This window comes from Cygnus olor, chromosome 16 (genome assembly GCF_009769625.2).
Source record: "Cygnus olor isolate bCygOlo1 chromosome 16, bCygOlo1.pri.v2, whole genome shotgun sequence".
Lineage (NCBI taxonomy): Eukaryota > Metazoa > Chordata > Aves > Anseriformes > Anatidae > Cygnus > Cygnus olor.
This window is the reverse complement of record NC_049184.1, coordinates 7,178,311-7,202,544: the sequence shown is the minus strand read 5'-3', so window position 1 is coordinate 7,202,544 and position 24,234 is coordinate 7,178,311. Positions and strand designations below refer to the sequence as shown.

The window sequence follows — 24,234 nt, the reverse complement described above, 5'->3', positions numbered from 1 at the left end:
GATAACCACCCCCTCCCCCTTGCTGCATACCTCAAGGCAGATAATCTATAAAGTCTGCTTTTAAAGTAGTTTGCACGTGTGCATTCCTCTCCAAGGAATCTATGCCTCTAAATCAGAATGAGACCACAAACAAGCATTTACTACACTTAGCTTTCATCAAATTGTTCAATCCATCTCTATCAAATGAAAAGTCACACAAAGAAACAAAAGTGATACATTAAAAAGCTCCTGGATAAATTGCAAAAGCAATGTACACATTTACGAGGGGTCTCCTCTTTTCTAGGAAGTCTTTCAACAAGTACTTCCTCAAAGACTGCTTATAAGCAAATTATGAAAACCAGCAGAATTGCTGATGAGAACCACATTGATTTCAACATAGTTATCAGTCTATTTTCTTCCATGTTAAGGGGTATAAAGTGCAGCTGATATTTAACAGATAAATTAGGACATTAGAAGTTCTGTCTAAGCATTGTCTGTGTCTGTCTAAGCTAGAAACCATTGCTTTCTAAGCTTTAAATCTGTGCTTTATCATCTCTGTCTTTGAATACACAAATAACCTTGTACTGCCTCCTTGCAGGGTGTCTTAACTCCCATCATAGACCTAATTTAGGGTGGAACAGTCCTTTGGAGGTTTCCTACTACAGCCTCCAGCTCAAAGTAGAGATGACTTAAAATTAGATCAGTTGCTCAGACAGGAATTTGTATACTTGAGAGCAAATGTTATTAACTTTTTTTTCCTGCCACTTGCTTCCAGATTTGTGCTAAGAAGGTATGGGAAATGGTTATTCTTACCCTTAAAGGCTAGTCATTTTATTCAATGATTTCTTCTTAAGCATTGATTATTTTCTGGCTAAAAGTACAAGAGTTCAAGATTGTACAATTTATTTATACATGCGCACACTAATGGGATACACGAAAACGTGTTTAAAAGGAAAATTACTGGCAACATCAAATGACAGGAAGTATCAGGATTACGTCTGCTTGTGAAATCTCCATTTGTCTCCATTGTATACATGCTATAACAGAATCTCTTACACCTTACACTGTCGTATCCCTCAAGGACCTTGCCTCACTGAATGCAAAAACTAAGAGTGCTCACTTAGTGGGAAAATCTTCCTTATTTCATCTTCATCTTGTCTAGTGCAAAAAGCTGTTACAAAGACAGTAATTCCCGCAGACACTCCTAAAACCGTAATAGTTCAGAACCACAAATATTAATGAACCTAGTATTTGATTACCACATTTGAAATTAAGACCTAATTGGAGTGTTTGCTATAATCCAGCACTCTGTGTTCAAAGGATTGCTCTCCTTAAGCATAGCTGTATTTCTCACTGTTCACTTTGTAGACAAGTCAAGCATAAATTAAGAAAATGACAAATGCATGTTTCTTGTGAAAGTTCACCTAAAGTGACTTGTCCAGCGTATGTATAGAAGGGCCAAAACAGAAGGGAGGTTGCAACTGGTTTATTCACAAAACAGTTCTCCCTTCTTGCAATCTTTTGCATCGCTGACAACAGCATTTCCCTTGTCATGTCCTTAAAAACAATAAAAAGAAGAGATACCCTCTAGGTTTACTTTCCTAACCTCTTGATTCACACCGTTTACAATGAATGAGACATCCTATAGAAAAGGATACACAGTCATATAAAGACAATTACAGCGTTTGCTCTGATGACCTCACATTACTCAACTTTAAACACAACTCTACAAATATTCAAAAAGTCACTTGCACATAGGCATTTCTGAAGTGAACAGAAAAGAACTCAGTTATGTGTGATCCTATGATTTTCTGTAGAGTTGGACTCCTCTGGTCCAGTACATAAACTTCCACTAGCTAAGGTGGAAAACCAGCTGACGACAGTAGGACAATCTTTCAGGACAATGAACACAAAAAGAGGCTATTATGCATCAGTGACACCGAATGACAATAGCCAGAAATTTAGGGCTTCCCTGCATTGAAAGGAAATACCCCCCTGCCCTGTTTGATCTCTTCTGCTTGAAGACCTCCTGCTTGTCCCTGACCACACTCTACCTATTACCATTTTTGATTTCAGTGTAAAACTAATCTCAACTCTGTCAGCTTCTGTTCCCAGAGTCACTGTCTTCCCTGATTACAAGCTTTTGTAATCCCTTGACTCCCTTGCTAGTAGCCTCCATTATTCACTAATTTACATTCTTCTAGAACTCTGTTACCTGAAACACTACCATCAGTGCCTCCTAGGCCTCTTCCCTGAACTATCAAACACGGTATTTTTCCCTAATTATCTGGGCAATGCTCTCTCTAACACTAATTTTTAACTCAATGTCCGTTCGCTTCCCCACATGTTTCCTCAGTTCTCTTGCTCTGTCATTCCTGGTAGTTCCCATTTTTATTTTTTTTCCTTTTGCCAAATTCTTTGTTTTACTTCTTTTTCAGCACATAGCCAGACTATGTAACTAAAGTTCTTACACTCCCCAGACTCTAAGTTATTAGCCCTAGCTTCTACTCCCTGTTTTTAAAACCAAGGCCTTGTAACTCAGGCAAGACTAAATACACACTTTGTAGGAGTCTGTAGTCAGAGTACTTAGTCAGCACCTATAAAGGGGGTGCATGCAGTCAACTCAACACCAGGAGCTCACGTGCACACAATGAGACTTCCTGCCTAAGCAGCTTAAAAATAAATAAATAAATAAATAAAATAAAAAACCAAGGGTCTTTGGAATGGGAAGTGCTGGGCAACCATAAACATATGGAGGGATACAAGTTTGTTTCTTATTATTCACATTCATATATTATTCATATAAAAACGTGTGCATGAGTTTACTACTTCCATGAACTTTCTGCCCTGATGTTCTTTCCAAGATCACAGCGGAATTTTGCCCAGGAAGCAAACCCTGATCTTTGCCTGTGCTGGAATGTAAGTACCCTGTTTAGACACTTCTTCAGAAGTTTGCATATTATCTGTACCTGATAAGACATTAGTTCCTATCTATGTTTCCAGTGCTCATATCTGACAGAAGTCTATAGTATTGCTGTGGAAAAATACGACAGCAAAAGAATTAATATAACTTCATTTGGGAAAATTCTAGTTCCACAGAAAATTATTATTTAAATTGTTTCTAGTGACACAAGTAGATCAACACTACCACATAGAATTAAATTTCACAACTATCATCTTCCTCTCAATTTGGAAAAAAAAAATAAAATCTACAACAATATCTCAGTTTATCTTAGCAATTTATGCTTAGAACACTCAGATTAATTCCCACCTCTGGTTTCTCAGGCAAGGGCTCATTCTGCAGAACCTTCAGTGCTTTAGCAGCTGCATCATGCTTAGCAGCTTGTCTTGTTCTTCCTTTCCCATGAAACTGCTGCCCTCCGATTGAAAGCTCAACTTGATAAAGCAAAGGCCCAACAGGAAATGGGTAAAAGTACCTACGAAGAGAGAGATTTAAATAAGTAAATAATTTTGCTTGCAAAAGTAAACAATCAGAAATGTAAGTTATGCATGGATGAAGCTCTTGGGTATCAGGAAATACCACTCAGCATGAAGCAACAGTATTAAAAAGCCAGATTTTCATTCAAAGTCTAAAAGATCTTAGGGAAATCTCTCTGAAACAGAGTATCAGCATTTCTTGTTTTTAAAATATGAAAACATTTCTAACGAACTGGAACAGTGAAAGACAATATATGCTTTGACAAACTTGGCAGTCCAGCAAGTTTGGAATTCTTGATTCCAATGCTCATAACTTTGTTTAAACTGAAGCTGAAATTTAAATAGTCAGTTTTAGAAAAAGCATCAAGCTGTTTTCCTCACTTTTTGTTTTTACACAGAAAGAAAACACAAGAAATATTTAGCTGTTCACTTTGTGAAGATGGATATATCCAGCTTTTTTCCAGGTTTTGAAGTGCCCTTCAAAACACTTCATCATTGGGTTCAATTCCTTCTTCTCCTTCCTCTTCCCCCAGAAGAAGAACCATTTAAAAAAAAATGCAGTTATGCATGGGGTGTACTGATCAAAACCTTTTTGCCCCAAACTAGCTGAACTTCAAGCTTAAGGGACGTTGCATTTTTGGTAGTTTTCAGAAGATAGCATCAAAAAAGAAAGTGGAATTTCAAAGATCTGGGGCTGCAAAACCAAGCCATTAAACAATACGTACCGTGGAGGATAAGTACCACCTCTCATAGTATAGTTGTAAGTGGATCTCATCCCCGTATAAGGATCAATAGGTTTGTACATAGGTTTCTTTCCCAGCTTCATGCAAAGTGCATTCAACTCCACTGTGGGGGTTACACTGTCTAAATGAAAAGGAACATAAAGAGAGTTGTCCGGCTGTCACAAGAGACTGAAGCAATATAAACTCTCATCCTGTCTCCAAGCACGGAAAAAGGAGGCTACATTTTGCCATGTGCAATACTCTTAAACAAATGAGTTCTGAATATGAATACCAATGAAAACGAAGAAATTAAGTGTGTGAGACGCATATCAAGTTGGCAGCCTACAACAATTTTGTAACAGGATTTGTCACAAAAGTGTAACTTTTTTTAATAGTATGTTTGTAACTATTTTTCTGGTAAACCTTTGTGAAGGTACTGATTTATTTATTTTTACAGCGTATTTCACAATGTGGTGTGCAGAACAAATGTATTTTTCTTAAAAAAAATCCTTTTAAATTAACAGACATGCTACGTATCTTCTGCTTCTGTTGTTTACTGATAATGATCAAATGTTTCTCTTTGTACTCAATGACTAAAAGGGATCTTTATGACTTCACTTTCAAATTGCAGTTTGCCTTATGACAAGGAAGGTATATTGCTGCTGAGGGCTCTAAACATTTTTCTCAATGCAGACTTCATGTGGATGAGAAATTGACTCACTGACTATTCTCATTTGATAAAGAACAGTCACATAAATGGTCATTTTTTTCTATCACAAGCCTCACTGGCTCAAAAATCAGCGTGCACTCTAGTACAATAGTGTTTTGATATAAGGTAATTGCCAAAATAAAGTGAAATTATGCACCATATTCACAGGAAAAAAATAGGCAATTGCTAGTTTCTAATATTTCCCCCGTTCACTGTACAGAACGTTTCTAAAGGATGAATTCAAGTGATATCAGAATACAACTGGTATTAAAGATAGGTTTTACCCTTTGCTGAATGAAATAATGGTATCCTAATAGCTCTCAATTCAGGTGACACGGGGAACATGCAAAACTATCGCATGTGCAGCTGAGATGTGAAGCTACTTCATACTTAATTTTACATTTTAAATACATTCTAAAAGCAATCTTACTAAACTGAGAAGTTGCCTAAAAATAACCACAACTTAAATGCTTTTATACAACTCAACATCTACTTCTCTTTAAAGAAGTGCAATGATGCACCTTCCAAAGTTCAGATCCAATTGCTCAACACAAATTTAGTTTGTTTTTTGTTTTTTAACCTAAATTTCCAAAGAAATCTTTATCGTAAAAATTCTGAATTATTCTGTAAGAATCACTGAACATATTCATCTGCCTATGCAAAAAATTATGATCAAAGATTAACACCAGATGACTTTCTACAAAACCCAGATATTGTTATTTTTAAATATGCAAAAGATAATTTCAGTATCACAATTTTTATTCATCCTTATGAAACTTTAACATACATGCCAAAAGAAAGGTGTATTGCATACGTGCTTTTTGTGTTGTTTTTTAAAATCAGCTTGCTGAGGTATATACCTGGATTCTTGCCTTCGCTACGAGATGGACGAGCTGTAGGTTTAGGGAATTTTGTCCCTTCCAATGCTTTGGCAGCTGCCGCATGTTGCGCTTTTTTAATACTAGTTCCTTCAGCTTCCCAGTGCTGGTCCCCAAGAGTCAGCTGCACTGTAAACACCTCAAAATAGAGAAATACAAAACAAATTTTTTTATTACAAGTGGGTTCAGAATTCACATTATTTATTAGGGCATGTCATGGAACAGTGAGTCTTTAGTGATGCAAAAGTCAAGAAGATAGTAACCAACACTTTTCTTAACTACTATGTCAACTCCAGATTTTAAACGCTTGGGACATCTACAGGATATTCCTGATTAGTCAACTATGAATTTCACAAAAATTGTAGCCAGCACTATCCTGCATGTTGCAGGAGATCGTATAGGCTATAAAACAGAAGAGGCAATGTGCAGAGAGGTGACCACTGCATGGATAACTGGTATGCCAACATTACTCTGAACAGCTGCCTTGAAAATCGGACCGTTGTTCCGTAACAGCTTGTTGCTTTAGCACTTTTTTAAACTATATTTTCCAGTAGTTTAAAGAAAGGTAAGCTCACACTGCACCATAAAACCGCCTACATGCCCCCAGGTGAGTGCAAGCCTGTCCGATTATAGAGCAAAACTCCATGGTGCTTCTTTTTAAGTATATGGGATAAGGAAGGATATATATTGCCCTAAATTTTCACAGATTAGTCAGACAACAGAAAGCTAAAGTCTCCCTGGTAATTAAATGATGTTTAATTTCAATCAGAATGAAAATGCAAGTGAACAGATGCTCTGAATATTATTCCAATACCTTTTGTAAATGCAGACCTTGCCAGCTTTGCACATTGAAGCTGCCGTTACACACATTACGGATAAAACATTTTAGTTCTTAGTATTATTCATTTTGAAGGCAATTCCTCTAACATACAACACTCGCACTGTTCCAGGAAACACTTTAAGGAGAGGATGTCAGATTAGGATATCCCACGCTGTTTTTCCTTATATGCCTTGACCTCAGTACTCATACAACAGAGACCTCTAATGAGTATTAAAAAGGTAAATAATGCTAAAGCTCACATTTTCAGTATTTTTTGAAATAACACAAATGGCTTGTATATTTGCCGTGTTCCTGAGAAGTTATCTCTCTGCACACAAACAGAACACTACACAAATTATATATTACTGAGATTTTAGCAAACTATAAGACATACACAATGCTATGTGATGAACAACACATGGTGGTTTATCTTAGGCATTTTGATAATTCCCACCGTGAAGGACTAAAGATTGTTTGCTAAATTACATAACTACATAGACACAAAAGCACTACAACTCATTATATACTATTTTTCCTGCAGAAAACTAGTTGCCATAAAACCTCCTGCAACTCAAAGGATAATTTGGACTAAGAAACTATTTTGATCTTTTAAAATTTGTGGGATTTACTTCCAAATATTAAAATGCAATACGGGAAGAACACAGAAAATTTGAAGGCACGACGCAGAGCACAGGTTTAACTTCATACCAGAAACAGATCGTGAAAGCTCATACTTAATACAAAATTTCTGAGCAAAGGCTGCGAGGGGCAAACCTTGCTTGACTAAATGGAAATCAAACCCAAGCACCTCATAATGGAGCCATCAAATAACTCTGCAAAAAAACTAGGTAGTTTTAGGTAAGAGGTAAGTTCAGCCATAATATACTTTGGGAAACCAACCTTTTAGCACATATTACAGCTTCACACTCCCTTATCACTGGCATTTTGATGAGCTTCCCATTCCTCTCTATTATTCTGTATTATCTCGCACCAAAAGCACATACTTTGCCTTTCCACTAAAAAAGTGAAAGAGCGTGAACAATAGAAACAAGAAACTTATATGAATATTTACCTTAGAATGAGCTGGACCTTGCTCACTCAGAAGCTTATATTCAGGCTGAATCTTGTTGAAACGGGCTAACTCATTCACAAGACACATTGGGGTTTTCTCTTTGGGGTTTGCCATGTTAGAAGGAGCTGAAAGATTACAGAAAACAGACAAATGAACAGGTAGCAATGAACACTACTACCATTTTAAATAAAAATCCCACATTGTCCTAACATCTAGGTGTCTGCAATACAGAGTTCACATTACAAGCTACTATAGTTGGATATATACTACTTTTAAAATATTTATAGGCCCAAGACATCTAGAATACATACATTTATTAACAGACACTCAATCTTACCTGCAGCTGCGTTGGTGGATGTAACAGATGCAGAGGGTAAAGCAGAATTTTGGATAGGTCTACCTGCATTTTCAGAGGGCAAAGAACTAGTAGTAGAAGGAATACTCAACGGCTGTGAAAGAGACGGGTTCTTATTCAGTATTTGGCTCCCTGCAAGGGCAGTAGAAGGATTCTGAATTTGAACTTGAGACATGTTCACTTCCAACCAGAGAAAATTACTGTAGGTAAACAGCTTTGAATGCAGGTAAACTCAGTATGATGGAACCGAATTGCTGACCTAAAATGTAAAGATGAAAAAAAGATTATATTGAATGTTTAGCATTCTTTAAGTAACAATCTATTAAAAATTATTTCTCAATTAGCAAAAGAGGGGAAAAGGGGAAAAAGCATTCAATTACGCAGGCATTGTTTCCATTTTCTACGCAGTGAGTCACTTAGACATACAGTTTTAACAGCACATTTCAATTTCTAAGCTCTGTCATTTCAGTTCCATATTGTTTTAGTTTGTGAAAGAGTAGCATAAAAGCCTTAATTATGCTTGCTCACTTAAGATGAGCTACCTGTCTGCTCTATCACTGAGTCAACTTACAAAGCACTCCTGTTACTTAAACTGATAGTCACTGCTTATACACTAACTGTAGAGCAACTTTCCTGACCAGCTTACACTTCACGCATTTTACCATTTCAGGTTCTTAACTAGGAAAGGCAAGCAACAAATGTATTATTTACAGAGCAATTCTTCAGAGCATGCACCCTATTATAATCACTTTTTTTTTTTTCCCCTCCAGGCTCACTGAAGGGAACATCTAACCATTTAAGAGGAGAACACAACTGGTGTCTAGCAGAGAGTGTCAAAGTCGCTACTGAAGGAAAAAAGAAGGTATAAGAGTTTATAAACTTGTTAAGTGACATGCATTTTGAAGGGTACTTCTACTTGAGTCATAAGGTGTCTCAGTGATACTTCAGGCCATCAGTTGAGAGAGCTATTTGGCCTTACAGTCCCGTAAACAAGGGTTGAAAGTGTTTGTAGGCAACGATGTTAATTTAAGAAAAAACACCTCCAAGCAATGAACTGGCAGCAGGCGTGGTGAAGTATTGTGATAGGTCCTTCCTCCACTGACAAATTAGTGTTAGACTTTTTCTTACACGTGGATGCAACATTATCTTCATGCTCAGACAGTTAAACCTAAATATACACTAACAGGTTGCCAGTTTGAAGGATATCATTGCTGCCAGAGCTCAGCTGTCCATATCCTCTTACGATCCACATATCAAGTCTGTTTGTTCAAAGTAAATTTTACAGCCAAGTACATAGGTTTTACACACAAACATACACACATGTATGCACCCATTGGTCCTGCCATTGAATTATTAGGGCACCAAAGTTTTATTCTGTCCTAATTTACAGATGAAGGTTACAAGTGAAATCATCACTCCAGATACCACCAGGGAGCTATTAGTAGCAACACAACTCCACAAGTGCTCCGTAAGCTTCAAATTCTGAACCTGTGAATGGACTTCCAAATGTAAGAGGAGTGCCAATGAGTCAGAGCGAAGCTTTTAGCTAGCTACTGACAGAACGGTTCCAAGAGGAGAACTTAGGGTAACACACTCACGGATACAAAGATTTTATTTGATAAGAGGAAAAAAGCTACTGGAAAACAACACACACACCCATCTACTATCTGGAATATTTTGACTTTGAAGAACTATCATAAACACATCAGGCTTACCATACTACTGGTTGGATAGCTTTGTTTTTCACTGGAGAGGGAAATTAGTTCAGAAGAGCTCATTAGTTCACCAGATCTATATGTTGATTACACGCAAAGCGAATTTTATATTTGACTATTAAATTTGCAGAAGTCATGCATTAGGTACATTGTAACTGTAGAATGCCCATTAGGGACTCCTGTCTGAAGGAGCTCCAGAAAGCTCAAAGAGAAAGATGAAAAGTATGTAGACTAAGGCTCCAGGATAATAATTTTGCAATAGCAAAGTTTCATTCCCAGGAGCATTACTAGAAACACTGAAATTTTTCAGATATATAACAATAATTAACAAGAAAAGAATATGCAGTCTTGTAGTGCAATAAAAAAAAAGCCAGTTCTCCTTTCCTACGGAAGTTCAAAGCCCTTCAAAGGCAATCAAGTCCAACAAATTGTAATCCACACATTTTGAGAAGAGGACACCAAAACTTTTGGTTTTGAAGTCAGTAATGTTAGGATCTTTCAGATCATGCTGGAATGGAAGTCTAAAATTATTCAAAGAGAACTCTGCCTAGAAGTGCTTCATTTTTAAAGCAAGGCACTATTCTGCCCTTATTTGCAATCAACTGGTTATAGGGAACATGGAATTTCAACACCAAGATACGTACATTAAAGTGGTTTGCTAGTTAACTGTCATACAATGCAGAGAAGGACAGTAAACCTTCAATAGCAAAGCTCCACTGAAGAAGCATCTCATCAAATCCATTCCTGTCTAGAAATATGCAAAGGTCTCCTGAATTCAAGCAGAGCATCACTGGATATTTAAAATCTACAGCCATTTTACTCTTATTGAGTACTTTCTATTTACAATTTGCATTTCAATTTTCATTGTCACCATTACAAATTAGTTTCTTTCTATATTGTATTCAATTTTCCAATATTTTTGAGGTGTATTAAAAAGCCCACCCCTTATTTCTCCTTTTCTCAAAACTCACTCTGTAGTTTCATACCGCAATTGTATAAGCCCTAGATAGTGGTTAAAAACTGCATAAAACCATAACTCCTCATTCCAAAAACAGCTCAGTACAGGATACTTTACATCACCATTCTGCTACAAGCCAGCCTCCTGGACACAATGGAAACTACTGCTACTGCAGAGCACAAACTGAATTTTATCTGTATATCCCCAGAACTACCAAGACATTTTATAGCCACCAATGTCTACTCACAGCAACTGTTTCAAGGATGTCAATAAGGGCTTCAGAGCAAAATCCAAATTACTCAATGTAATGAGTGGTTCAGCTTTTAAAACATTAGTAACAAAGTATTTTAAATTGACTTTTATGTATTATTCTTGCCTTCATCCTCTTTTACTCCCATGATACTAGTCAAACCGTTACACTGATCCCTATTTTTTGTATTCCAAGAAAGTCCCTGTCAAGGATATTATTAGTTCACTTTCTATATTTACTGCAGAATACTGCAGAACCTCAGCTGAGGACACCTCAGACTGTTTTCTACTCCGATCTCACTCCATCAAGAGTTATAATCATCAGAGTTCAGTCTGAAAAAGCTTTTCTTCAAACAGCTCTGGTCAGAATAACATTAAGGACAGAAAATTCAGCTGTTACTCGCAAAATCTATGGAGACTTGAACTCACATCCTGGCGCTTGAAACGGTAAGGTTTTAGAAACCCACCCAATTGCGAATAGACTTCAGCTGTTCACATTCCACAACCAGGCAAAAAAAATCACTGCATACATGTCCATAGTGCCCAACATGCTTATTATTCTCCACGTGGAAACCAATTGCCCAGCTTCTTTGACAGTCTGGCTGCTCAGTCACATTTAAACGGACGGTTGAGGGCCTAGGAAAGCCTTTGAAGCACACCTCGGTGGAATTCACCACACACCCTCTTCCAGCCTTTGAAGTCAATAAACTGGAAGAGTTCAGCCTTCACATACCTTCTGGGAATCCAAAAGGATTCCAGCCTCACAAGAAGTCAAGTGCCACAAGTTTAAGCACAGCTCACCTTATGCACCCATAAGATGGCAGCAGTCCCACCCGCCCTTCTTTGCCAAATGCTTTGCAATCACAAGCGTAACAATGATTTGATGACCAAAATTACTGTACAAATACTTGGCCTCTGGAACTATTCATTTAACAAGGAAGAAAAAATTATACCCAGCAGTACCACGTGAGCGCTCCTTGCTATGACTGCTTCTAAAGGTGAAGGAACGAAGCAATGCCTAACAGAAAAGCAATTTTAAGGAATCAAAAAATCTAAATCTTTACTTGGAATAGAAATCTGAAACCTGTAGAGCACACCAGGATTCAGGGTTTATCCCCATGACATTCAATTAGCTGGACAGCGCGGCATGCCACTCGTTGTCCACAGCTGAACAGAAATTTACTATCAGGGAGACAGCTAAATTGCAAATGACAATAAAACTGTTTCCAATTAATGTATCATTCTTAACTTATCCGTATTAAGTGAATGTTTCTACAACAATTGGTACATCATCATCACATCATGATTCTACGGACACGTTTCTTCCTCAGTCACCCCTATACCAACCTCATGTTTTTATATCCTGATCAGAAGTTGAATTTACATGCAGCAAGTTATCACCAATTCAGAACTATTTCAGAGCTCATTAGACTGAATTTTGGCAGAACCAAACTATTGCTTCATAAATTCACCTTCATCACGAGGCAGTTAAAACATCTTGTGGATTGTTAAAATTCCACTTCATAAACTTCTGACAATTTTAGACACTAGGTGGTAATTTACACGATCACATTACAAGTTTGCAGATACAAACAGCAATTCTGATTTCTTTTTAAAAACATTTATTTGCTACTTTGACAAGTAACTGTTTGCTACTGTTTGACAAGAATATTCTCACAAAGCAAACTAGGATTTTGTTTATAATTTCTCAGCTACTTGTGTAGCTTACGATGCTGTTGTTGATTTGTATGAAATATTTCACTAGGGTATAAGAACCTACTGCCCCTCATTGTACATTCAATCATACGTTGTTTGTGGATAATGAGAGGGTTTACAACACTTTTTCAATGTAATACGCTCTCTACCCTATAATGGCTTTACAAAGTCGTAACTCTTGAAGAAAAACACACCATAATCTAGAAAGTTGAGCCTAACAATTTATAAAGGCTGTCTCAGTGGATGGAGAAACAAAAAGCTGCTAGTATTTCAGCTGATTTTTCCATGTAACCAGGGGTTAACTACTTCAAACTTTTCAAGACAAATGCTGCTACAAATTAACAGACCCCTATACCATACTGGAGGCACTGCTGCAAGGTACAGACTAACAGAGATTGAAAGACAGATAGGTGAAGAAACAAATGTTTTACTCACACCCTCTTAGCTTAACTTGATAATCACGTACCTTGCTCAACCCTTCCACGTTTACTTTTTGCTAATTCGGACATTAACATTTTAAATTTTATTGAGACAGTGCTGTGCTAGAATATTATCAAGTTGTCTTGGGGCTTTTTTTGTTCTGTACCATAATTGCCAAAGGTGTTGCAGATGGAAGCTGGAGGGTCAAACAGCAAACAGACACTTCCTGGGGATAATCAAGTTTTTACCACAACTTGTGGTTTCTTCAATATAATGCAAATAAAAGGTAAGAAACTTCAATGTTGTAAGTAAGTTTCCTGTACCTTTAGGAGATCCAGACAGTGAAGATTTGGGTTTAGTTCTGAATAGGATATTTATGATGGAGAATGCCTAAAAGGAAAAACAGAGAGTTAGCATTTTGCTTCCTAAAGCTACAAAAAGATCTGTAGCAAATGTCTCACCACAGCATTAGTTTTACCTCATCCTTTTGGATGACAGGAATTTGTATGACCATTAAATTCTTACTGATGGACTGCTCAACACAGCTATGATCTCCCAAGCAGAAATTCCAACCTGATCCCACAATCGTCTTTCACCACTCTTGCCTCAAGCTTACGTGAGCTTTCTTACACAGAGTGGAATCTCACAGCGCTCTTTGCAGGACTAAGAATTACTTGCAGTTTGTTTTTCTGCAGTAAGGCTTCCAGTGTTGCAGAAGTTCACTGTCTAAAAGCCCTAAAGATCAGCTACCGATATTAGACCTTGAGCTTAATTCACTAAAACACACCAAAACCAAGGCACCAACCTGAGAAACTTCAGCAGCTATTAACAGCAGAAAGTGGCTATCAATGTTACCTTCTGCCTACACGTCTGGTCTAATGGTGATTTCCCTCAGACATCTAAAAATCAATCTAGCTAAAAACATTTTAGAATAAAAACATTGCAGTACTAAATATGAAACCTGTCACTCGCACGGACTGTTCTAAATAGAAATCAATGTATTTTATTTTGCTTACAAATATAGCACAAAGCATTTAATCTTCCTTTTCCATGACTGAAGCCAACTGCATGCAGATGGCTAACAACATTGCTACCAGCAACAAAACGGGTAAGATCTCAACCTTGGTTAAGGTTAGAAGAGGAGTTAAATAAACATGGTCTTGAATTTACTTCAGTTGTTTCAAAGTCTTACAGTGAATCTTAGAACTGTAACCAGTTATCAGCAGTCCCTGAGAACACGGGAGGATACAGAAGCCTGAAAAAGGCAAACCCCATGCCTATTTTTTAACTGGAAACTGAAGGTGGGAGACAAAAGGATTACAGTCCTATTAGTTTGACTTCTCTTCTAGAAGTGTTTCTGGAAGTTTCATTTATTAAAGCATCTGGAAAACAATGAAATGAATAACATTCCAGGCAGGATCAAAACCAAGTTGTATATAGACAACTAAATTTTCTCCTGCCATCCTTGGTGGTCAAACCAGGCTCAAAATGAATCACAACCTCAGCAGGAACGAACACAAAGTTCTAGGCAGGCACTGCCTGCTGATCAGACACAGGACAGGAAAACCACCAAGTGACACCAGCAAACTGAGGAAGGAGTCACAACCAACATAACAGTGCATTACCTAAAACAAGCCAAAGCTGATAGGCTGTTTTAGAAAAAACAGTCATCATCCTGAGATCCAGAAACTGAAAAATAGCAGGAGGAGTTCTCTGTGCTCAGTGTTAGGGAGACCTCAGCTAGAGCACTGCAGCTGTACTGTACTGGTGTCAGGCTTCGAGCCCATTGTGGACCCAGTTAGCGAAATAAAAAAAAAAAAAGGCAAGAAAAGCGGGAAACAGAGTTTTAGAAAAAATACACCCCGTAAAAGAAACCTTAAAGGTTTGGGCTTGTATATGCTGAAGAGGAGATGGCTGAATGGGGCCCGACAACCAGCAGTCCTCAAGTACATAAAAGGGTTTTGGGTGGAAAAGATAACCTGTTCTCCATGCTTACAGGGACTGAACGAGACGTGCATCGAGAAAGTGCATTGAGAAAAAGCTTTCTGATGGTAATGACTGCAATGCACTGCACCATGTTGGGTGACAGAGGTGACTTAGCTGTTGGTACGCTGTGATTGATAAACGTTCACTTAGAATGAGGTTGGCATAACTGCCACCGCAGACGGATGGACTACCATGCTTCTGGAAGTCCCTTCCAGCCCTGGATTCCCAGGACTACGCACATGCCTCTGTCTACCTGACTGCAAGAGAACGCTTCCTTCTCTCATCACTGAAGGGCATCTGCCCCATAGTTAAACAGCAGGTTTGGCAGAATGAGGGATCTCACGCCGGTTCTGCCACGGACTCTTTCTGATCGCTGACAGGCCAGCTGAAAACACAACAGAGACCAGATTCTCAAAGAAATTTGTTTTATTGATGGTCAGGACCAGAATATGGAAACATGTCCTGATCTCTCAGATGTGCACATTTGAAGGACCTGAAGTGACTATGTTCTCATTATGCTACTTATTAGAAACTTGCATGTGCCTCCCATTAAAACATTCTTTTCATTTGTTCATGAACTACTGGCACCAGAGAGGGAGGGCTTTTTGTGGAATGGGAACAGAGTAGGATGAGAAACAGAACAGATACCTGATAAAATCGTCAAGACTCAGATTTGCAATTTCTTCTTCTCAAGCACTTCTTGAGATCACCGACTACAAATCATGTCATAGACAATATTCAAGAAAGTTTTACCTACCAGAAATGAGGTTTTAAACTACACATTTTTTTTTCTGAAACTGGATGCTTAATAATGTATTGCATCTTTACAGTTGCTGCCCCTGCAGTTGCATAGCAAGGATGTTTAGGTTTTCCTCATCAATACCAAACCGTTCACAAAGCAGGAACGTTCGTTTACCCATTTCACAGATGAGGAACCAAAAAGCCAAGTCCTATCCCTGCAACAGGATGCAAGGATCTGAGGTGGGGCCTAGGCACAACTGAACCAAGTAAGCGAACTGCGGAACAGCACAAGACTTACTACCTAGCCCCTTGCCACCTGCATTTCACACGCCCGGAGCTCTATTGCCACCCAACGTCAGCCAACCCTCACTTGGATAAAAGCGAGGCAGCGCAGCAGCGCTCAGCCGCTGCTCAGGAGCGGTCCCTGTAGAGCAGGCGTGACAGATGAGCCTGATCCCCCCCATGAGAAATCAGAAGTTACGGCCACATCACCAAGATGGACCGACTACTGGCCAGCACACCTAAACCTTCACCTGCTGTTCGCAGGCTGAGGGGGATAGCTGTGCATTTATTACCTAGACAAAACAGGGGTTAGAAAGGCTCCCTCCCTTTTCTTAAAAGAACTTAAAGTAGCTCCAATACGGTGGCTGAGCCTCTTTCTTTTGTTGTACACTCACTCTGGAGCATGAAGAATAAATTGCTACAAGTTCTAGCAGGTTTGTTAAGATGGCTCATTTCCTAACATAGATTTGAAAACCTCACATCACCAGTAGCTTTGTAATATGTAGCAAAAACATTAAAGCATTTGACTTCCGCAACAGTATTAAGAACACTACCTAACTATTTACAACTGAGAAATTCAAATAAGTATGTGCTGCCAATCAAGATAAAAGAAACCTACATATTTTACAGACTTGAGGCTATTTATACAAAATATAAATCGCTAGCTGAACAATGCTGCTTCTTAGACAAATCTCTTTCTATAGTGTTTGGGCAGGATAAGGTACACCTCAAAGACAGCACTCACTGAAGAAAAGGATGATGTTCTTTCTGAGCACAGATAAGAAAAATCTTCAAGGACAGAAAACACTAAATATTAAGCAAAACAGCTCAAGAGCTAAGACACGGATTATTAATTAGAGAAGAGGTGACACAAAGCTACAATTTGAAAGTAAAACTTGAAGGAAAAGAGGGAACTAGCAGATGTACACATAACCCAGTCAGTCCCAAACATAACTCGAAAGAATAAAGCAGAAAGTAGAACGGCAATCGCAAATAAATGCATACACACTCACTTCTAGCCAAAAGATATTTCACTTCTACTGTCAAAAGATATCTCACAGAATTTAATTATATATATATATATATATTTTTTTTCTCCTGAAGTCGAACAGGTCAAAAAACCACAGCCACTAATTACAGTTAACACGGTAATCAATGCACAGATCTCCTCCATTGTTCCAGCTGCATCTTCAGGAACTTTAATAAAACAATCAACCCCCTGGCAAGGATTCCAGACAACGCAATTAAAAAACATTTTTCTGAAAGTTCACATGCCCTCAGAATAAAGTTGCTGTTTTTCAGTGAGCTCTGGAATACAAAGAGCAGCTTTCAGTTCTGCTCTGACTCCACACAATTACAGTTACATTACCCAGATTAGCTTCAACCTATGAACACTTCAGTTTTGCCTCAATATACCCAATGCTTTGACTTGTACCGATAGTGGAAACGTGATTAACGATAAACATTGTGAAATTGTCAAGGAAAGAAAGAATGGCTGCTTAAAGCAATAATGAAGGATTGTAGCTCGCGTATGTCCTTTATGAAGCTTTGGAATGAAATTCTGATCTAACACCGGAGAAGGGAACACAGGGTAAAAGAACTCAGCCATCTACTCTGAAAACTTCCATCAGGATGTGACAGACCTCCAGGTAACTAACGACACGTAACGTCTCGGCGGTGAGCTGAACGCACACATCGCTGCGTGCCTCAGAGGATGCACGGACACGTCCGAGCCCGCTTTCCCGGACGACAGCCGCGGCCCCGGGAGGCGTCCGGAAGACCCCGGGTGCTTACCGAGCAAGGAGCCAAACCACAACGCTCCGGCGGTGCGGGCAGGGGAGCTCGGCGGTACGGCTGAGCGCGGGAGGTGAGGCTTTTACAGCGTCCCAGAGCAGGCAGGGGGCTTGCGCTCGGCTTTTATTAGCGCCACACGCACACACGCTCACACGCACGCCCCTGGCCCTTCCCGCTCCGCACGCCGCCCGCAGGCCCCTCGGCACCCCCCGGCCCCGGCAGCAGGCGGCTCCCAGCCCCCGGCCCCGGCCCCCCGGCGCCGGCACCGAGCCGAGCCCCGCGCCGAGGCCGGGCCGAGCCCCCCGCGGGGCTGCCGGGGGCGGTGGCGGCGCTCACCTGGCGGCCTGGGCTGCGGCTCCCGGCCGAGGGGCGCGGGCTGCGGGCGGCTCAGTCCATGGGCCGGCGGCGGGGGGCGCGGCGGGAGGCGGCGGGCACAGGGCAAACACTAAAGAGAATGAGCGGGGCCAGCTCCGGCCGGGGAGGAAGTGACGGCACGGCCGCCCGCGGGACGGAGGGCGGCGCAGCCAATCGGGGGAGGGCGAGCCCCCCTCCGGAGACGCCTCCCCGCGAGGGTTCCGCCAATAGGCTGCGGGCAACGCGGTTCGGCTCGGGGACTACGAGGCCCGGCGTGCCTCGCGGCGGAGCCGCGGGCGGCTTTGGGGAGGGAGGGGGCGGGGCGGGACTACAACTCCCGGCGTGCTCCGCGCGTCTCACGGGCCTCGACGGCCGGGCAGCACGGCGGCGGCGGGGCCGGGCGGGAGCGGCACTGAGGCGGCGGGCCGGGAGCGGGGCCGGGCCCGTTACCTGCCGGGCTACCCGCAGGGCTACCCGCCGGTACGGGGCGCGGGGAGAGCCGCAGCGTGCTTAAAGAGCTCCCGTTTCAAAGCGCGGGGGGGGGGGGGGGGGGGTGAAACCGTGTTGAGCCCGGGAAGAGGTGCGAGTAAACCCGTGACAGGAGGGGGGGAAACCTGAGGGGTACGGAGCCGGCACCGCCCGGCAAAAGGCACCGGCTGCACCAAACCGCCCCTGCTGAGCGCTGCAGCCCGGGACACGCTCACGCTCCGCCTCTCCGTCTGAATCCGAATGTGTTCGTCCTGAGGTGCGCGGGTAACGCCACCCGTGGTGGTTGTGCCCAGCCCAAGCGGCCCCGGTGCTCGCTGACCGCGCACGGCTCAGCCGCAAGCCCCAGCCCGGTGTCGGTGAGTAACGGCCGCCACCTGCACCTCGGCCCCGGGTACCTGGGGAGTGCTGCTGCCGGACTCCTGACATCACCTGGAGCAGAACCACGTACGTCAAGTGAAGTCAAAAACCAGATACGAATGCACTTGTTTTGCATTAGGAAAGCGAAAGTTCCAACGCGCTACTGCTGAAGTCTGTAATTTCAGATTTGTCATACAAATCGAGCCTTCAGCTATTGTTTTTTTAATCCAGATAGCCTCGCCCTTCAGAGTGAAAAACCACACGAGCAGCAGCACGCAGCTGACCGCTTCGCTTCTAAGGTGGCAGATGCTTCCCTTCCTGAGTCACTGGAGCAAAGTGCTCTGCAGGATTTAAGTAAGTGCTATCATTATGTTTAACTGTTTTAACAATGCTTTCCTGGTCTTTATGAGTTCTTAAAGCAGCACAACTGCTTTTTGTAACAAATCAGCACTAGCCAAACAGCAAGAAAAAACACAGTACAATATTAAATAATCCCCACTTGTGCTAGAACAGGTCAATCCCTTCTGTTATTAAAAGATACTACGAGAACTTTTTGATTTAGAAATATTTTATCTTTCTTAATAGGTAAAAATACATTTTAAATTACAAGGTTGCATTTAAACCCCATGGCATCATTAAATTGCAAGTCAGTAATTTCTGCCATTGTTCAGCCAAAAAAAAAAAAAAAAGAAAAAAGAAGTGGCATCCGGCCCACATTTACTAACCAAATACATGTAACTTAAATTCTACAGTAAATGCAAAAGTCTTCATATTTAGAGGGGAGAATCACAACTACAACACTGCAGCAAAACCAAACAAGAAATAAACAATATATCTAAAGCTCCATATCCATTTCCGTATTTAACACTGGTATGGATACAAAAGATACCATGAAGAAAATACATCATACACATAAAATCAATTGACAATATAGCATTTAAAAGACATTCTCCAGTATATAAGTATATAGATATATATCCCATATCACATTTAAACACCTATTCATATGCTCTTGTGGTCTGTTGCATAATGATACATGCTGTTAGATCCTTTAATTATCCCAAGCCAGCAACAGTTACATTTCAGAAGGAAATGAAATTTCAACTGTTGTGCAATTGTTACTGCAAAGGCTCAATGTTGTCTGTAACAGAAACATTTGTACAGTTATTTTTGTAGAAAGTTAGGTGGAGATAGGGAAATACAAAGCTAACTTTTTTTCCATATTGAATTTCATTAAAAATTCTGGTTTATGTTCTCTCAACCCCCCCCTCCATTGCCCCTTCCCCAGTCCCTCAGAAAATTGTGAATGTCTGGATAAGTGTAAAATCACCATGATTGGGACAAAAAGCATCTGCAGCCAAATTACAAACTTGAATATAATTTTAATCAAATATGTGTGTAATTCAAAAGTCTGAGAAACTCTTGGTGCAATACCTCAAATATCCACTGTTTTTGTCCGTTCATTTGAAGGATATTTACTCCTCTATTATGTGCATGATTATTACTTATTGAAAAATGTTACAAAACACTTTTCTGTTCTTTTTTATGCAACAGTTTAAACAGAACAAGGACAGAGACCTATTTTTAGCTAACAATTTGTAAAATATTTGAGCCTTTCATTTTCTTGTATGAAAGCAGTACTGTAATTAGTTATTTTCAGATATTCACCTAGAAATCTGATATTTATTATTAATATATTTTGTTACTTACTTTGAAGTATCTCTTACATCAGACACATAACCAGAGTGTGAATTTCTCTTCACAGCTTTTGAAAAGGAAAACTTTTTACAAGGAAGCTAAATATATGAACTAGCTGTGCTAAAACCCCTTTCATTCTGCTTTTCTGACTCATTTGTAACAAAATATTTTTTTCACTTTCTATTCCTTTAAGATTCATTTCTTCACAACAATAAAGCATTTACTTCTATTTTCATCTTGAATACAATACATTAAGTCCAGCATAAGCTTTGACCTTGCATGAATTAGATTATTCTGAGAGAAAATGTTTAGGCCTATAGTCACGTTGCAACTAGCTGTCAACAGAAGTCACGAAGCTTTTTATGTACTAGCTGGTACCTACTATTATAGCCAGTATTCCCTAGGAATACCTCAGATTCCTCCTAAATTATGTTAAAGGCAATAATTGCTTCATTTAAATAAGTAAGGGTAGAAAGCCAAGGGAAAATAAAGTATCTATTCTGCTTTTCAAGTTTTTTTTTCCTCTCACCTACTTTTTGGCTGATAGAATCAACAAAGCACTTAACAGTTATTAAAAAAAATACTGTTATTTCTATGAAGGAAAGATTAAGGTGTTTTAAGACAATAATCAAGGTTTGACATCGGGAGCTTTGGGACAAGAAAACTGACATGCTGTTTTGGAGCATGGTGCATAGCTGCACCCACACCAGCACTCCACTAGCAGTGTGTGCTGCCTGGCAGAGGCAGTGTGGTTTATCAGGTGAAACAATTTACTCCAACAGATACAGCTGGATGCCTGAACCTCCATACTGCTACAGACTGGTTTTATTATCCAAGCTAGTGCAGGTGTTCATATATATATATGTGTATATATATATATATATACACACATGCTGCACTGCAGGAAACGCACCTTTATTCTTCTAAAGTTTTGTCAAAATGTTTTCAAATTGATTCACCAGCGTTTTAGCAGCACTTTTGACAGCATGAAGCATGCAGTCTCAGGACAGATACAGATCGCTCTTCTTTTACAAGAATGAGCGAACTTCGGGGAAGGGGGAAGAACTGTAAACAAATAGATTGCTGTGAACAGCTGAGCTGGAATCTCACACAATGCCTTGTGGTTATTTTGTCCTCGTGAAAGACAGTATAAAGACATGCTCTGACAGCTTTAGTCTGGCCCGTCCTTCTTGACAATATTACAGGAAAGCTGTTCTTGCTGAAAGCTCATGGAATGAGTACAGAAGTACATTTAACAGTCAAAGAAATACAGCTTGATGGAAGGCACCTTCAAGCAAGCTACTGAGAGCCTAAGGAAAACCAAGTTTTCTGAAAGCATAAGTCAAAATAACTGAAAGAATAGGCTCTGGCCTCATCACTTTAATTTTTAGAATGAAATGTCTGGCTTGCTGAAAGGATGACTCCTATATTAGCACACGTTTATATGAAGAGACAAAGAAATAGGACTTTGCTTTAGTACATGCTGCCACCATTGCAGGAATGCTGGTAACATCATGGTCCATTCACGACCCATGAAAACAACAACATGTGTTGGTCTTGAAGGTTGTTTGTTGTTGTTGTTTAAACCAAGAATAACTTTTTTTTCCATTATAGAAGACTCAGAATATTATTTAGAAACAGATCACCACAGGTCAGTAGGATCAAAATAAGGACAGTAGGTGAGAATTCTGTGGTTCCAAAAGGTCCTGAAACACATGTCCCTTTACACATTTCATGTTCAAAAAGGAGTAAGTAATCCCTTTTCCTTTGAATATGAATAAACTTCTACCGTTATCAATTGCAAGGGAGAAGTGTCTGTTTACTTTCAGAAGAGGATCTCTGGTGATGTGCAGGAGTTAATTGTCTGAAACTGAATTAGATGCTCACGGGTCCTAGGAAGATCGAGGTGACAGCAGATGTTTCCAGTCTGAGCTTTCTAAATGAAGAACTGGTCCAACTGTGTAAGAATACACTGAAGGGTGGCTTAAAGAAGTTCAGCCATCTCGTGGAAACTGTTACCACATTGCTTGCATCGGTTTTCATTAAAATTAGCAGATAAATCTGGTTAGATAAATTCAGGAACATAACCGTCTCCTGAAGATTGAGGATTGGAGGTGTCAGAAGCAGCAATAAGGTCTCCACCTGAATAAAGATGAGGGCACTGCCAATAACATTTGCCTGTACTCAGAAGCACAAATGCATTTTCTTGCCGGCACTACACTTGAAATTTTCATTTCCCTGAAAGGGTAAGTGCTCTATACAAACACTCACATGCCTTATGGAATCTGCCAAATACATCAGGACTAAATAACATCACTAACAGTGCCATGGCCACAGCCGTGTCTACAAAGTCTAAGATAATAAACTGTGAGTGAACTGAAGGACAGTTATGCCACTAATAGTTGTTGATCTGAAGCCACTTAGGCACTTATTCACATGCAATGTCTGTCCAACAACAAAGAGTCACGCATTGCAAGAAGTGCAAGATAGTGAATGTAAGATTCACTGATAAACTTCTACTCAAAAGAGCCCATTTCCTTGGCTGCCTCTCAAAAAGGTTTTGGCTTGGTGCAGTAAATCTTGTCCAGGTCCATCTACAGTCTGTACTGGTAAGAAACATCTGTTCACTCACTTCACATACCTCAGCAATCTGTCCCCTAAAGAAATCTTGCTTAGGACTACAGAACTACGACGATCTAATACAATAAGCCCCTTAGTACTGCATTGCATTGAGCCCCATTCTAACACAAGGTTATCTAGCACACGTACGTCGGCTGTCTACTTGACTAGATGCAACGGTAGCATGTCAAATTACTGTTACATGAACACCACTACCGATTTAATTTTGATCCTTTCATGTTGACATTAAAAAAATAATTGTCCTCCCTCTTACCCAAGAAAAAGACAAAGTTGTAGAGCAGGCAGTTATCTGAGTAGCTTTTTGGCTTGCAGGTTATGAATGACCACAGCTCAGTTAACATTGACATTCGAGGTAGGCATTCAGTTCCTTGCAGACATCACACACATCTCCCCTGTGGTTTCAGCCTGTCTAGTGAAATCTACTCTAGAAGGTGCTTCTGCAAACTTGCAACACTCACAGTCTTATCAGCATTAAGGCAAATGCTTTTCACGATCACCACCATATTATTTCACTCTTGAGAACTGCTTTCACTTTACACCTATGAACAAAGAGGGTCTGACACTGCACCAGAGTCAAGAAAACATGTTGATGCTGACTTATTTAATACATTTTTAGGCACTTAAGCAGTTTCCATTGTCTGACAAGTAACTCATTTCTTCACACATTAAGAGATACGGCCAACATGCATTTATGCATGGCAGCCACAGATAAAGTTCTTAAAGAAGAACTGAAAAAAAAGACAGCTGATTCTGCCTTGTGTTTTACCTTCAGTAAATTCAGTAACTTTCTTGATGCAATGCTCAGCTTCAACAAGTATTTTAACTATAAAACCCCAAAACTGATTCAAGTAATCTGCAGAAT

At 40.1% G+C, this 24,234-nt stretch overlaps 1 protein-coding gene and 1 long non-coding RNA gene across 21 annotated transcripts in view; one reads left to right on the top strand and one right to left on the bottom strand.

The window, feature by feature from the left end:
- STAU1 (staufen double-stranded RNA binding protein 1) overlaps positions 1-18,341 on the bottom strand; it is a 30,530-nt gene extending 12,189 nt beyond the window's left edge. For 9 of the 18 annotated variants that reach the window (XM_040576374.1, XM_040576380.1, XM_040576378.1 and 6 more), the window contains exons 1-7: positions 18,171-18,341; positions 13,355-13,421; positions 7,956-8,232; positions 7,619-7,743; positions 5,709-5,865; positions 4,143-4,281; positions 3,251-3,416 (exon numbers count right to left, since the gene is read on the bottom strand). In XM_040576374.1, coding sequence (XP_040432308.1) covers positions 3,251-3,416; positions 4,143-4,281; positions 5,709-5,865; positions 7,619-7,743; positions 7,956-8,148 — 780 coding nt within the window. In that variant the 5' untranslated portion in view covers positions 8,149-8,232; positions 13,355-13,421; positions 18,171-18,341. Of the gene's footprint in view, positions 1-3,250; positions 3,417-4,142; positions 4,282-5,708; positions 5,866-7,618; positions 7,744-7,955; positions 8,233-13,354; positions 13,422-17,834; positions 18,041-18,170 lie in introns of those variants that run through there. The other 9 variants (XM_040576382.1, XM_040576388.1, XM_040576392.1 and 6 more) reach the window with 7 other exon arrangements.
- Positions 18,342-18,610: 269 nt separating this feature from the next.
- LOC121079316 lies at positions 18,611-23,598 on the top strand. 3 transcript variants are annotated; one of them, XR_005824975.1, is made up of 4 exons: positions 18,611-19,033; positions 19,266-19,388; positions 20,800-21,578; positions 21,695-23,598. It is a non-coding gene; the product is annotated as an uncharacterized LOC121079316 (long non-coding RNA). The 3 variants fall into 3 exon arrangements; XR_005824973.1 differs by having other exon boundaries at positions 19,266-21,578; XR_005824974.1 differs by having other exon boundaries at positions 18,611-19,130; positions 19,266-21,578.
- The last annotated feature ends 636 nt before the right edge of the window (positions 23,599-24,234 follow it).